This window comes from Rhamphochromis longiceps, linkage group LG18, assembly GCF_057381845.1.
Source record: "Rhamphochromis longiceps isolate RC_006_pf linkage group LG18, R_longiceps_female_GT1.1, whole genome shotgun sequence".
Taxonomy (NCBI): domain Eukaryota; kingdom Metazoa; phylum Chordata; class Actinopteri; order Cichliformes; family Cichlidae; genus Rhamphochromis; species Rhamphochromis longiceps.
Genome location: NC_140574.1, coordinates 25,529,984 through 25,544,328, shown reverse-complemented (window position 1 = coordinate 25,544,328; position 14,345 = coordinate 25,529,984). Strand labels below are relative to the sequence as shown.

At 42.6% G+C, this 14,345-nt stretch overlaps 1 protein-coding gene across 2 annotated transcripts in view; it reads right to left on the bottom strand.

Annotated features, from left to right (window-relative positions):
• Window positions 1-14,345, bottom strand: part of apoltp (apolipoprotein lipid transfer particle homolog) — a 41,888-nt gene that overhangs the window by 25,407 nt on the left and 2,136 nt on the right. For both annotated transcript variants that reach the window (XM_085389113.1, XM_085389114.1), the window contains exons 8-33: window positions 13,988-14,130; window positions 11,873-11,976; window positions 10,062-10,227; window positions 9,780-9,965; window positions 9,516-9,668; window positions 9,137-9,281; window positions 8,283-8,441; window positions 7,981-8,099; window positions 7,696-7,893; window positions 5,421-5,579; window positions 5,140-5,324; window positions 4,848-5,030; window positions 4,443-4,534; window positions 4,021-4,190; window positions 3,762-3,915; window positions 3,592-3,668; window positions 3,317-3,497; window positions 3,080-3,235; window positions 2,356-2,489; window positions 2,074-2,232; window positions 1,743-1,926; window positions 1,373-1,584; window positions 960-1,148; window positions 573-715; window positions 327-486; window positions 145-228 (exon numbers count right to left, since the gene is read on the bottom strand). In XM_085389113.1, the coding sequence (XP_085245239.1) occupies window positions 145-228; window positions 327-486; window positions 573-715; window positions 960-1,148; window positions 1,373-1,584; window positions 1,743-1,926; window positions 2,074-2,232; window positions 2,356-2,489; window positions 3,080-3,235; window positions 3,317-3,497; window positions 3,592-3,668; window positions 3,762-3,915; window positions 4,021-4,190; window positions 4,443-4,534; window positions 4,848-5,030; window positions 5,140-5,324; window positions 5,421-5,579; window positions 7,696-7,893; window positions 7,981-8,099; window positions 8,283-8,441; window positions 9,137-9,281; window positions 9,516-9,668; window positions 9,780-9,965; window positions 10,062-10,227; window positions 11,873-11,976; window positions 13,988-14,130 (3,995 nt within the window). The remainder of the gene's footprint in view (window positions 1-144; window positions 229-326; window positions 487-572; window positions 716-959; window positions 1,149-1,372; window positions 1,585-1,742; window positions 1,927-2,073; window positions 2,233-2,355; window positions 2,490-3,079; window positions 3,236-3,316; window positions 3,498-3,591; window positions 3,669-3,761; window positions 3,916-4,020; window positions 4,191-4,442; window positions 4,535-4,847; window positions 5,031-5,139; window positions 5,325-5,420; window positions 5,580-7,695; window positions 7,894-7,980; window positions 8,100-8,282; window positions 8,442-9,136; window positions 9,282-9,515; window positions 9,669-9,779; window positions 9,966-10,061; window positions 10,228-11,872; window positions 11,977-13,987; window positions 14,131-14,345) is intronic.

Genomic DNA, 14,345 nt, shown 5'->3' with positions numbered 1-14,345 from the left:
CTTGATTTACCAATTATGCTAAAGTGTGGAGCGCTTGCAGTGATGGACCCATTGGAGTCACAGACAATGGGCCTTCTCTTGGGGTTCAGCTGATTACCCTCTATGTTAGATCTTGTTTTTTTCCTTTAAAGGTTGGCAGGTTACCTGGTTGCTGGTTACGGTCACACAGATTTCCGAGTCTGATGGAATAGCGTCGGCGCTGAAAGGGTGGATGAGTGCAGAACAAACCTACATATGAGATCACATTTAAAGATGAGGATCACTGTTTACCGCCCACTTCACTCTTTCAAATGCCCAGGTGAATTATTAGCTTACACAGCACTTACAAAAGGGCTCGGTGGTCGGTAGCCCAGGGTCAGGGTGTGGACGACCTCTCTGTTGTCACTGAAACCAGCTTTGGACTCTAGGACGTAGAGGCCATTGAGGAGGTCGACGGTGAAAGTCTCCCGGAGGAGGAGAGTTGGAGGAAAGGTCTGGAAGGGCTGTCTGTGCAAGAAGGAGACTATTAAAGTCAGCAATGTTCTTGCGGTCATTTCTCAAAATATCTGTAATCTGTAAGTTACGGCACAGACCTGAGCTGGAGCATGGCAGTTTTCTTATACATCCTTTTGTCGTTCTTCAGCTCCTCTACTACTCCCTCGAGCTCCACTTCAGTGGGTAGACTCTTTGGATTTGTGTAGGTCATCTTCAGAATCCCTTGCCTCTTTTTCAAATTCTTCATCACATCCAAATGAAAGGGCAGATTTGTTACTACAGCACAACCTTTAACCTTTTCAGGCCCTACGCTATCAAAATGTGCGATTTTGGCCTTTTAAATACAGTTGGTGGTTACGGGTTATCTCTCATGCTTGTTGTGATCTCAGACTTTTACAATCAACACAATATGATGGCTTCATTCTATAATTAAACACACATTTAACACGCCCAAACCACAAAAGCAGCCCAGCGTCTCCACCCACCTTATCAGCAGCGGTCAGGGCAGCAGCGAGGGTTACATTTTGCTTGCCATAGGTGGAGGCCATTTGCAGGGTGTGGCTGAATTTAGAGGCCTCCAGAGAAATGTCTCCTTGGAGGGGAGGAGTCCACAGCGAGCTCAAGGAGCACGAGGCCTTCACACTCCGCTTCCCCAGCAAACCCCAGCCCCACGCCTGAGGCAGGGCAGAGGAAGAGGCGTGTGTTTTTAAAGGTGGAGTTTTCATAAACACACAATATTTTTTTTTTATCTTTATAATTACTTCACTCCAGTGTGGAAGTGATTTTATTTAAGCGTCGCCTTGAACACTTTTTTTAACCCACAAATTCAAAAATCTATTTTTATTTGATTAATAACTAAATGGTGATATTCAGGCAGAGCACTTTATTCTCTCCTTACTTGGATGTAGGTGATTGCTGACGTGTAGAGCTCCAATCGGGCCTCCTTCTCTCTCCCCCTGTCCTTGTAAAAACCCTCCAGGACCAGGTTACGGATGGTCAGCCACTTGCTGGCTGTCAGCTCAGAGGTCAGCTGCAGCGTTTGGCTCTGCAGCTGGTTTAACTTATGTGCAGTGTAAATGTACAGCCATGGTGTGTCCATATTAAACGATCCTAAACGATAATAAGAAAAATAAGTAATCCTGATAGTCAACTTCCTGCAAACTTTAAAAAATAATTTAGTATATCAAAGAAATATAACGTAGGAATATGAAAAGAGAAAGTGGACCTTAAGCATGCTGTAATGTAAGATGGCTGTGAGTTGTTTTTACCCTCCCATATCTTGTGCAGGGCATCTTTAGGAGGGTTTTTCCAGTGTAATCCAGCCACCAGCGGCATCAGATTGTTGTAATTGATTTTTAAATGAGTGCTTCTCTCAGAGCCTTGCTGTGTCAGGTGAGAGTGTAGCAGCTGAGTCCTGTAGTTCATGTTTTTCTCCGGTGCCTGGAGATTGAACTGGAATAAGATTAAGGAAAGGGAAGGTAGCCGTATTAATTCTGACCACAGAAAATATTAATCTGCTGCTTTGGAAGTCATCTGGGATAAAAAGCCTCCCCCGGGCTAACAGAGAGAACGGGAAGCTCTGAATTCAGGTCGGGTTACCTCCAGAGTGTAGTGGGTGTGATTCTCTGTGGACTGGTTTTTGAAAGACTGGCTCAGGAGAAGCGTGTGTTTGTTGTTTATCTCATCCCAGTGTTTGCCGTAGCTAATATCCAAAGATGATTTAACATGGCTCAAGCTTTCCTCATGCCTGAGGTGGATCTGAGAAGGACGCACAAACAACCGGAATGCTTTCAATCACCCGGAGATAACTTGCGCCGCCAGCTTATGCTGTTTGTAATACATGAAGCAGAGCGGCTTCAAATTAAATGTGTCTGCGGGTACCTTATGGTTAATAGGAGCGGTGCTGGTGCAGTAGAATTCATGATCGGCTCTCATGATGTATGTGAGGTTTGCATCCCTCTCGCTCCTCACTCTCTGAGATGTGTAGCACTCCTGATGGAGGTGGCGAGCATCAACTGCAGGGAAGCCCAAATAAAATAGGAAAGTGATGACCTGTCAGACATATTGTATTGATAAGAACTACTTCCTGCTTTTAAATAGCTCTATATAGCATTATTATCATTTTGACCTTGAGATCAATCTATTGAGCTTGATGGAGAGGTCAAAGGTCAAATGTGACATGACGTTTTAAATCTTTATATGGTATTTTCTTACTCTTGTAAGAATCATAGTTTGTAAGTTAGAAGCTTTTTGTCAATTTTTGACCAATAAGTCATTGAGTTGACGTCGAAGGCTTGGGTGGATGTTAGCCAAATTTGAATGGATTGTTAATATGACTCCACTCTGCACACCTACAAAGTTTGATCACAATTCATTCAAAACTGTTTGGGCTATTGTGTTTGCAGAAAAAACGTCAGGCACATGAACGCTACCAAACACATTACAAATCAATCTAAACAGTATAAAAACAAAGCTTTAAAAAGCGGCGTATCTGCGATATTTGTTAACTTTTGATGAAAGTAGATATTCCTGTTTTTAAAAGACTGTGTGTTTTGGGGTATAAACAGTTTGAAGTGTCCTGTACCATCTGCAAACGAAACCTCACCTCCCAAACCATACTTGAGCCTGAGCACAGAGCTCCACAGTGAGCCCCTCTGCTCCATCACCCCGAGCGTCTTGCTGCCGACTACACCAGGTAGGAGGAGCTCCGCCTCCACAGAGTACTGCTTGCTGCTGCCATCCCGCCTGCGTTCCAGGGCCACTAAAAGCACATATCACTTGCATGTTTTCTGCTGTCTACTGTCTATTGTAGCAGAGATTTTAGAGACAACTATAAAAGTACCCAACAGTGATGCAGGCTCTCTGAAGACATTTTTCACAGTGGCAGAAAAGCTTGTTTTGCCCCCCAGCCCACGAGTTATATTAGCAGAGAGGATCATGGGATGTCGATCGGGGGCCATCTTGGCTTCAAGGTGGTAGCGAGTCCTCTGCTCCGACAGGAAGGTCTGGGTGTCCATCAAACCCTGCAGTGGATGATATACATGTTTTTAGAACTGGGAAATTATTTAAGATAAAACTGATCGAATGTATTTTTGAAAACTTGAGAACAATATTTACCATGATGTAATGATGAACACCATCAATCATGAGCTCCAGCTTTGCTGACTTAGTGTTCCTCTCTTGCTCAAGTTGACCTGCAACAAAAACACAAAAAAAACAGGACAAAACACATTTTCATAAATGTATCCAAACACCGGGTGTGGTCTTAGCTTGTTCGTCTGGCCGACCATGTATATGGATGCTTTTCAGAGGATGAATGATCTTCAGCAGCAGTCTGCGAGGGCTGAAGGCCAGATCCAGAGACATGTCTCTTGGGATGGAGGACTGAGGAGTGGCTAGCAGGAGGTGGATGGAGGCCTCCCTGGGAAGCCAGGTCCCTCTCTGAAACACAAACCACTGTGAGACTAAATAACAAAATCAGCTTTATTCAGATAAAATAAACTCAGTGGAAGGGCTTCACATGCATATCTTAATGCTGTCTGGCACCTGATGATGTACTGAATAAGCAGCCTCAAGCAGATAGTAATGGAGGCCTCTGTCCAGCTTCAGCAGTCTGAAGGAGAGGTGCACTGGTCCAGAGGGGAGGAAAGCAACACCTGTGGCAAGGGATGGGTAAGAGGTGTTGGAGCACAGCTGCCAACCCACCATCTTGGACCCTGCAGGGAACCAGACATGTACTTATAATACTATAACTATTACTTACTAAATATTATAACGTACAATAATCAGAGAAAGGCAGTTAATGAACTGAATCAGACAACTTTAGATTAATTTTATAAACATATAATATATGATTGTGATTTTGTGAACAAAGGAGAGTGAAGTGCACTTCCTTAATTAAACTACACACACACGCACAAACACACACACACACACGTATAAAAGTGCACCGCTTTTGTAGAACTCACAGGTTTTCGGTGTGCAGGTGGTCTTCTGTACTCGACTCTTTGGCCCCTTTATCTCCTCTCTGTGGTCTCCGCTGAGCTGAAACACTCTCGAGCTAAGAACAAAAAAAAGATCATCACTCATTCTCAATCCCGTCTTTAAATTTTAACAAAGCAACTATAACAAATTTTTAGTTGTATTTCATGTTTTTTAAATAATTTTTACGGTAATGCCATTAATCAGCTGGAATCCTGAGTCCATCCTGTAATTCTGACAGATTTTACAGTGCATCATACACACGATACACTTCAACCCTCTCTAAACTGTCTCCTAATGCTTAACAAGGATTTTGATTAAGTAAATACACACAAAAACACACACGTTCATTAAAACAGGGGATTTATTAGGGGAAATTTTTTAATGTGTACCTGAGAGAGAAGATGTCCATTAAGTCCTCGGGTGTATTAAGCGTGACCCTGAAATCTTGCCCCTCCTGCAGCTGGATGCTGCCGTCCAGATTCGTGGAGCTCCTCAGCTCAGCCACCCACTCCACCGCAGCCTGACCCAGAGCTCCGTCAACCCCCATCCTGGCCGCGAGACTCACATAGGCACTGAGAACAAACAGACAAGTTTCACCTGACACACTAAAAAACAAACAACCAAAAAAAACAGACCGTGAAGAAAGATGAGCCCATGTGACATTTGGTAACGTTTAAGTACTTGGGTTTGATGTATCCATTCAGGGAGAAATGGGAATAATCCCTGTAATTGACTCTGCCTTTCAGATGCAGTGAAAGAAGAGAGGTCATGTTGACGCCCAGTTTGATGGGTAAACCAGACAGAGATGGCAAAGCCAGCTCCTCTGTCATCAACATGGATCTGTGGTTCAGCTGCACCTCGTGACCCTGAAGGTTAGAGTGGAAGAGACAATCAGGGCGATAACGGGAGGTAAAGAGTCGGCGATAACAGACTGTAATAACACATGACAACAGGGGTCCCACCTTGAGCAGTCTGACAGCCAGTCCAGCCATGCTCAGCGACACCTGGTTGATTTGATTGTAGAGATCTTCACATGTGAACATGCTGAGCTCATTCCCAAACACCTTCACACCGACCCAGCAGTTGGGCATGTTCGCATCCATTTTCTTTCTTCCAGACAACTGCAAAAACACCCCAAAACTCCATAAAGTAACAAAGATATGAGCTACTGACTCACCGGCAGTGAATGTGATTACTTTCTCATACTACAATTTTTATATTCATATTTTGTATTCATCCATCCATCCATCATCAATCCATCCATCCATCCATCCATCCATCCATCATCAATCCATCCATCCATCCATCCATCCATCCATCCATCCATCCATCCATCCATCCATCCATCCGTCATCAATCCATCCATCCATCCATCCATCCATCTGTCATCAATCCATCCATCCATCCATCCATTTATCCATCCATCCATCCATCCATCCATCCATCCATCCATCCGTCATCAATCCATCCATCCATCCATCCATCCATCCATCCATCTGTCATCAATCCATCCATCCATCCATCCATTTATCCATCCATCCATTCATCCATCCATCCATCCATCCATCCATCCATCCATTCATCCATCATCAATCCATCCATCATCCATCCATCCATCATCCATCATCAATCCATCCATCCATCCATCCATTCATCCATCCATCCATCCATCCATCCATCCATCCATCCATCCATCATCAATCCATCCATCCATCCATCCATCCATCATCCATCATCAATCCATCCATCCATCCATTCATCCATCCATCCATCCATCCATCCATCCATCCATCATCCATCCATCCATCCATCCATCCATCCATCCATCCATCATCCATCATCAATCCATCCATCCATCCATCCATCCATCCATCCATCCATCCATCCATCATCAATCCATCCATCCATCCATCCATCCATCCATCCATCCATCCATCCATCCATCCATCCATCCATCCATCCATCATCAATCCATCCATCCATCCATCATCCATCCATCCATCCATCATCCATCATCAATCCATCCATCCATCCATCCATCCATCCATCCATCCATCCATCCATCCATTTATCCATCCATCATCCATCCATCCATCCATCCATCCATCATCCATCCATCCATCCAGCATTTTGTTTTGTTTTTTTATTTACTGAATACACCTTATTTCATTTAAAATTACCACTTCATTATTTCCACTTTTTCTGGAGACTACAGAATGATTGATAGCTTTTACATTGGACTCTATATTTAAGTTTAGCACAAAAACTACGGACATCTGCGTTTGGCTGATTATTTCTTTGTTGTACTAATGCTAAATCTCATACTGTTGGAGAGCCTGTTTATTTCCCCTTAACTAGTGCCACATTTGGAACAAAGAGCTCCGTGCCATAGGGCAACCTCAAGCTGTCTGGGTTTAGAGACAGACAGCTCTCTTTCAATCCAGTAAGTGCAGCGTTTGGGACTGAACTTTATCCTGCAAGATGACAAAGCTTCCCATCACAGAGCTGGTTTATCAGAGACTACCTGCAGAATTTTGGAGTGGAGAGGATGGAATGGCCTGTCTGCAGTCCTGAGCTCAACATCAACACTTATGGGATACAGCACTTGGATGTGGTGTATCTGTATCTGTGACATGTACTGGCTGCCCTGTGACAAATGCTGATGGATGCCATACCACAGCAGTGTGTGGCCACACGCTGCTGAGGCCCGTGTTTGTTAAATGAATAAATTGTTAAATTGCTAGTATATCTTGTTTCTTCATACTTCAATCATCCAACACTATAAACAAGAGCCAGTAGCAGAATAAGCTGTTTACATACTCGACTCTGTTGCTCAACCCATAATTGTAAGTTTTCCTATGAATGTGGCGCCATTTAAGGCCAGATAAACAGGCTTTCCAATGATATAAGATTTATTGCTAAGAAGCATCAGTACAACAAAGAAATAATCGACCAAACACAAATTTCCTTGTTTTTAGTGCTAAGTTTTATGTTTTAGTTGGACCAACCAACAACGTTTCAAGTGCAAACACACAGACTGAAAGCTGGAAAGAGGTACGGGGAGTATGAAGAGTGTCCTGTAGACCTGCCACTGATTAAGGGTCAGGGGATGAGTTTGACAGTTGATTGGTCTGCTTTTATAAACAGAGTATCTTTGGATTTCAGACAAAAATCTTCCTGAGCAAGCTCAGATCATACGTTATGACTTACACCTCTAAACTAACAGTTTGACCTCACCATTTCTCGGGCCTGGTTCAGGTAGCTGTCCGTGCTCGATAAACACGTCTCTTTTTCTCCTCTACACCCATCATCCGTCTTTCTCCCTGTGCTCCTGGCCTCGTGCTTTCCACTTTGAGCTGTGTTTTCTCTCTCTGTCTGCTGCTGCCCAAAGATGCTCTTTAAAAATGGTTCAGCATTTTCAACATGAAGATCCACCTAAAGTCAGGGAACAAAATATAGTCGTTCGAAATATCACTTTTCAAGACCATAAAGTGTAAAAGATAAGATGTGCATTAAACTCACCTCTAGAAGGTTGTGGGCTCTGCCATGAAAATACACGGTCAAGTTGGCAGAAGCAGATCTTGGTAGAAATGATTTTGGGGAGAAAATTAAAGATGTTTCCACATTCTTGATTCCGACGGCTAAAACAAATACAAAAGAAGAAAATAAAGTAATATAAGAAGACATATATTTGTGCACCTTTAAATGCATTATCACCCTCCTGGTATAGTGACACTGCTCAGCACCTCATTTTATTTGCTTCCAAATCTGAAGTGTATCGTGCAGATATATGAAAATGAGTTACAGTTTTAAAATTGAAATACCTGATGAGACAGTATAGTCTGAATAGGAGGAATATTTTAAAAACTCGGCTTCAAAATCTCTGCTGATAATGTCGTCGGGCAGCGACTCAATGAGGGCTTGCTTTGCGGGGTCCTCGCTCCTCAGGACATTAGTCAGGTGACTCCACACGAATGAGCCCACTAGAGAAATAGAATAAGGGAAGAGCTCAAGACATGCCAGGTCACAGACAAGCCGAGTAAAAGTCTGAAACATTATTGCATTCCCTTACATTCCTTAACAAATCCTAGCAAATAAACATAAATCAAACATGCGCCTCTAAGATACACAGAAAGGAATTCAATCTGTGCCATCACTCAAGAGTTTGGGGTTATATCTAAATGACTTTGTTTTGTTTTTTGACAGAATGTTCAAAAATTATTTTTTATATGTAACAGTTTCTTCACAGAACTGTGAAAACTGTCTCTAAGAGAAGTTGTGACCCTCGCCACTTGTCCAGCTCAGCAGGAAGATAAGTGCATCAGAGTCTCTGGTTTCAGAAACAGATGCTTCACAGTTCTTTAACCTGCATCTTCATTTAATGGTCAGACCCAGACTTTACTGCTTCGGGATGGGAGTAGATCACACTGCTGAAAACTTCATTCTTTGGTTCCCACATGAAACAGCTTTTTTCAAGAATACAGTATTAATGTGATATATGGAAATTGATAAATATGATCTAATATTTATATTCAGAGAATATCTAAGAAATATTCTGAGATTTAGTGACCACCAAATATTCTGCTGTTTGTCCAGCACTTCACTATTTTCCTGTTTTCCACCATTAAACATTTCTGATAGCAGAAGCTGTTACGGCCATCTCTTCCACAAACCCCACCTTGACTGGAAGTCTCACTCCTCAGGGTCGTCTTCACCACTTCAAACACATCCAGGTCAGAGCAACGCATGAGCTGCTGGTATGCGGCGATTCTGACCTCAGTATCCTCCTGGGAAGAGCTGTACAGCTGCAACAGCACAGACCTCTGAGGGAAGGAAATCTCTGTCAGTACTGACGTTCGGCTCCTATTCACCTCCTCACCTTGTCATCTCCACCTCAGCTCACAGGGAATTGATTATCGCCTCACTTAACCATACAGCTCATGAAGGCTTGTCTAAGAATATGGTGAGCATAAAGAACACCAAGGGTGGTTTCTTATGATCTTTTAGCACAATTTTATTCAACTGCTGGCTTAAATATTAACTCTGAATTAACTCACATCAGCTGAGCAGGGAAAGCGTCTGAAGGCATGGATTGCAGCAAGCCTAAGCTGCAGGGCTGCTGAGGAGCTCAGCATGCAACGGCTTAGCAGGGGAATGAAGGCAGAAGCAGACACACCAGTGTTTCCCACTGATTTTAAAGCATAAAGAACCTGGTGGGCAACATAATAAATGCAAATTGGGCATTGTTTATGTAAATCCTCTCACAATTCATTGTGCATTAAATGGAGAGTGAGATGAAGTTCTAGGTCACTGCATTATACCTCTTGCACCTGAGTGGGTTCTTCTCCTTCACAGCCCTCCTGAAGGGTTTTCTCAAGGATCTGCATAAAGGTCTGTACCTGAGAAAGCTCAGTGCAGGAGTTTTGAGACCTCCGGCACAACTGATAGACTAGAGATGATCCAGCCAACAGAGTCTTGGACCGCAGCTCTGGGAGCTCTGTTAAAGCCTAACACAAAGAGCAGACATCTGGGTAACTAACCTATTTCATGTGAGTTTTGATGAGAGACTTAGGTCATCATGAGTGTCATCAGAAGGTTCCTACATTGATGGAGGAGATGATCTTTGACGAAGGATGAGGGACGAGGGCTATTGTGGTAAGGAGAGAGAGAGCCTGCTCTTCTTCCACCTCTTTGTTCCTCATCAGGTCAGTCAGTAATATGATGCAGTTTTCAGATCCACATGCCGGCAGTGCATCCAACAGCGGCTGCCTGTCCAAACAATTAATCAACATCAGTATCAAACTGCTCATATATACCTGATTATTTTAACTTAAGCTATAACTAACTGGACATTTCACTGGGCACCAAAATATTTTAGGTCATCATTTTTATTATTCTTCCTCACAAAGTTCCAAATTTCACATTTCACAAATTAGGAGTGTGACAAAAAAAATCAATACAGCATAGTATTGTGATATTTTTTGTGGTGATATTGTATCAGTACAGGGACACTAAAGATCAATATTTTATCAAATAATTTGAAATACTCAGAGAATTCTATGAACAAGATGGCTTATTTCATGCAATGCCATCCTGAGATTATGTTAGTTAGTAAACTGTTCAGCCAAAAAAACAAAAACAAAGCATCCAGCACTGGGAACACTTAGCTTGACAAAGCTACCTCCTAATTCAGAGCAAGCTAATGCCTGAGTGCCCTGATTAAAATAGGGCAGCAACCTCATTGCATTTAAAATCGGTGGTTGCCTACTCAATGTGTTCCCTATTCCGGGGTGGTGAGTAAATGGTTGCCCAGAGCTTGTTGGTGTTGCACACTCAGAATCACTTTTTATTACAAAGCTATTGCACAGGTCGCCTGATAGGAGGCAACCTTTCTGCAAATAGTTGCAGTCGGACTTGGAGTTACTGCAATCACTCTCAGAGTGGTTGTCTGAGAGTGATTGTAATTGTTGTCTGATTTCTAAATGCAGACAGATTGTCAGCATGTTGCCATGAGTCTGAATGAGACTGTAAATGAGCACAGCTGGGTGCCAGGGGATTGTTTTCTGGTTATATTCCTGTGGAACAGGAAGGCCGTTAACCTTAAAGTACACAGATTGATATTAGACTGATTGTGTCTTATAGCAACAATTATGAAAGGTTTTAGTAACCATCTCATTTTGCAGTAAAAACAAACAAACTGAATTTGATCTCATTAGATATAAAACAGACATGGACACAGTTGACCTTTGAGGACATAATTTGCATAAAAAGGTGATAAATCACACATATGTTATTACAATACTCAGCATATCAGAAAATGACAAAAAATTGCAAAATTATTATATCTTGAGTAAAGTATTGTAATAATATTATATTGCCATGAAGTCATGCACTAAACCACACTGCACACTATCTGTTCTTGCCGCACCTTACTGGCAATTCCTTGCTAATTGCTTTCTGTTACTCTTGTGAGTAATAAATCATTAATCCACTGTGATAAGGCCAGATTTGATATGTTTAATAGACAAGGAGGTGACCCTGTCCTTGGGCCCGCTGGGTCATTTCAGTCACAGAATATTGTCTAATTAAGTTGGCTGTTATTTTAGCTTTACTCCAACTAGCAGTTAAGGGAAATATGTTTTATTAACTGACACGTGCAATAGTCATGGTGGAGACAATCTGGACTCCCATGGGCTAGTGGTCTGCTGATCTAGTCTCTGAGAACAAAAGAACTCAGTCCACAAATGGACTGAAAAGAGGAACCATAAAGCTTTCAGTATCAAAAGTGTTGTTCCTGGCCTATAGATTCTGTATACTCATATGTTTACAGAATTTTTTACTGGCGGTAGATTGACAGGGAACTCAAGGAGCAACCAAAAGATACTCATTTATAAAACTTCTGGGATATACTGACCAGTCATTGCGGCACTTGAAAGAAGCTTCTTGCCAAAGTGTCTTGAGCTGAGAGATAGTCAGATCTTTCAGCTGGAACACCAGTTGAATAAACTCTTGTGATACCTTGGAGCAGAAAAACCAAACATATATAATATGGACTAAAGTTGCTGCTAACATATAGTGAATGTCAAGTATCAGCTTTTCAAAAGTGTTAAAGTAGAAAAATGAACCCTTATAGAACTGTGAACCAATCACTTGATCTTCACACTATAAGTTTATCATTTTAATGAGTCTGGGGCAGGGGTCAGCAACCTTTAACACCCAATGAGCCATTTGGACCCGGTTTCCACGCAAAGGAAAACACTGGGAGCCGCAAATACTTTTTGACATCTAAAATCAAGATAACACTGTATATATTGTTTTTTACCTTTATGCTTTGTGTGAACAACTATGGTTTGTTGCTTATGAAATCCATGAAGTGCGAAAGAGAAAATTACATTTTATTTATGTAATTAACACATTTTGAACTCTTAAAGAAATATAACAAAAGGAAAGACGCCCATCTGAACTAAAATGATCCATGTAGCAAACAAAAACTGTTGTGAGCCGCCACCCTTATATCACCTTTGGGCTTTTGGAGCCTTGACCTGGCTTTTAAAAAATAATTGGAAAAAAAGCACTATGCTGCTAAAAAAATTAAAAACAGATATTTGCAAAATTCTGCCTAAATATGTATTTTACCTGGTTAATGTGTGTGGCGGGGCGTGGTCTGCAGCGCCGCTGCAGGGGAGGCGGACGCACCTAAGCGGTACCCGCAATCACGCCTTGTCGCCTTAACGTCTGTACCATCTATGCTGTTGTGTTGGTATGTGTCGGGCTGTATGCGTACAGAAACCGTGTGTTAAAAGTGGTCAATAAAGAGACACTGAAAAGCATGTTCATGGAGACATCGTCGGGTCTGCCGTGGTATGTTTACAGTGGGACTTCTGCTCCTGAACAGAGCGTTCTCACTCCCGAGGCGTAACATGTCGACGTTTTGTCACGTCCCGCGGCGTTCCTGAGGAACGCGAAAGGAGACCTTCGGCGTTCTTATGGTACGCGGCGGGTTATGGCTGGAATCCAGTGCAATGACGCTCCCGCGGTAGTAGACGTTCCAGCCCTGTATTCCAGCCCTAAACCTAACCTTATCCCTAGCCCTGACCATAACCTTATTCCTGACCTTAACCAGGACTTTAATGATGTTAAATAGCGTGTTTCTAAGCGATTTGAAGAAAAAGAGCGAACATGTGTAGGTTCAGTCCAGACGGTTCTCATATTTCCTCTTTTTCCGAGGTCGTCATTTAGGAACGTGGTGGGTAGCCGAAAACGTAATATGGTGACGATTTGTCACCTAGCGTAAAATGTTACGCTTTGGGAGCGAGAACGGGTTGTCCTGAACCTCTGTGCAAATCGGGGCTGTATGAAGTCACCTTCATCTTTACGCAGGACTGTAAACTGCCATCTGTGAGGCGTGAGCGGTGTTTGTTTTTAACATAGTTCACGGTGGAGAATAGCTGCTGACATAATGTTGATCCGAAGATCCATAATTGACCTACCTGGAGTGGAAAGTCTCGATAAATGCACGGCGTTTCGGCGGGTATACCGGCTTCCGCGAGTGTGACGCTTATTTTGAGCGATGAAAAAATAGAATAGAATAGAATATATTTTTATTTTTATATTTCAATATCACAAATATTCCAAACTAACATAAATAAAATGCACTTCAGCTAAATACTTCTAATTTATTTTCCCAAACCATGCGGAGCCGCACTTAAAGGACTAAAGAGCCGCATGCGGCTCCGGAGCCGCAGGTTGCCAACCGCTGGTCTGGGGAAAGTCTTTATAAACCTCCCATGTAAACAAGTTGCCAGGCTGAGCAAGACTAACCTTTAGAAAGGATATTCATAGTAATCACTCTCTGAGCTATTGCACCAAAACCTTCAGTGGATGTCCAGCCATGAATTACATATACAAACACACCTTCAATGATCTGACATGGTGCAGTCAATGTAAGCTATTCACAGTCACTGCTGAAGAGGGCTGCAGTATAATTGATATAATTAAAAGATTGTGACCTGCTGCATTTATGGCCTACCAGTTGTGGGTCTGAGGTGAGGCTGCATAACATCCTGACAGTCTGACCAACTTCCTGTGGTGTTGCTGGTCTAGTTTTTCCCAGCCTTGCAGCTCCTTCATCCTCAAACTGAAGGTCAGCTGGCACACGAGTGCCTAAGGAATCTGCAGGGACAATGAGGAGAACACGAATCAAGGTCTCTGAAAGGGTAAGAGCCAATGCCACAGAGATGCGCACTGGCTAAGACCATGGATGCGCTCACGCTGTTAAATTGTCAAGTGCAAGAGAGTTCTTTAGCAGACATTTTGAGCCCAGTTTACCAAACTTTTTGTGCTTCTGCAGACTTCATGTGAGGGAAAGACCCACAGTTCACAGCATT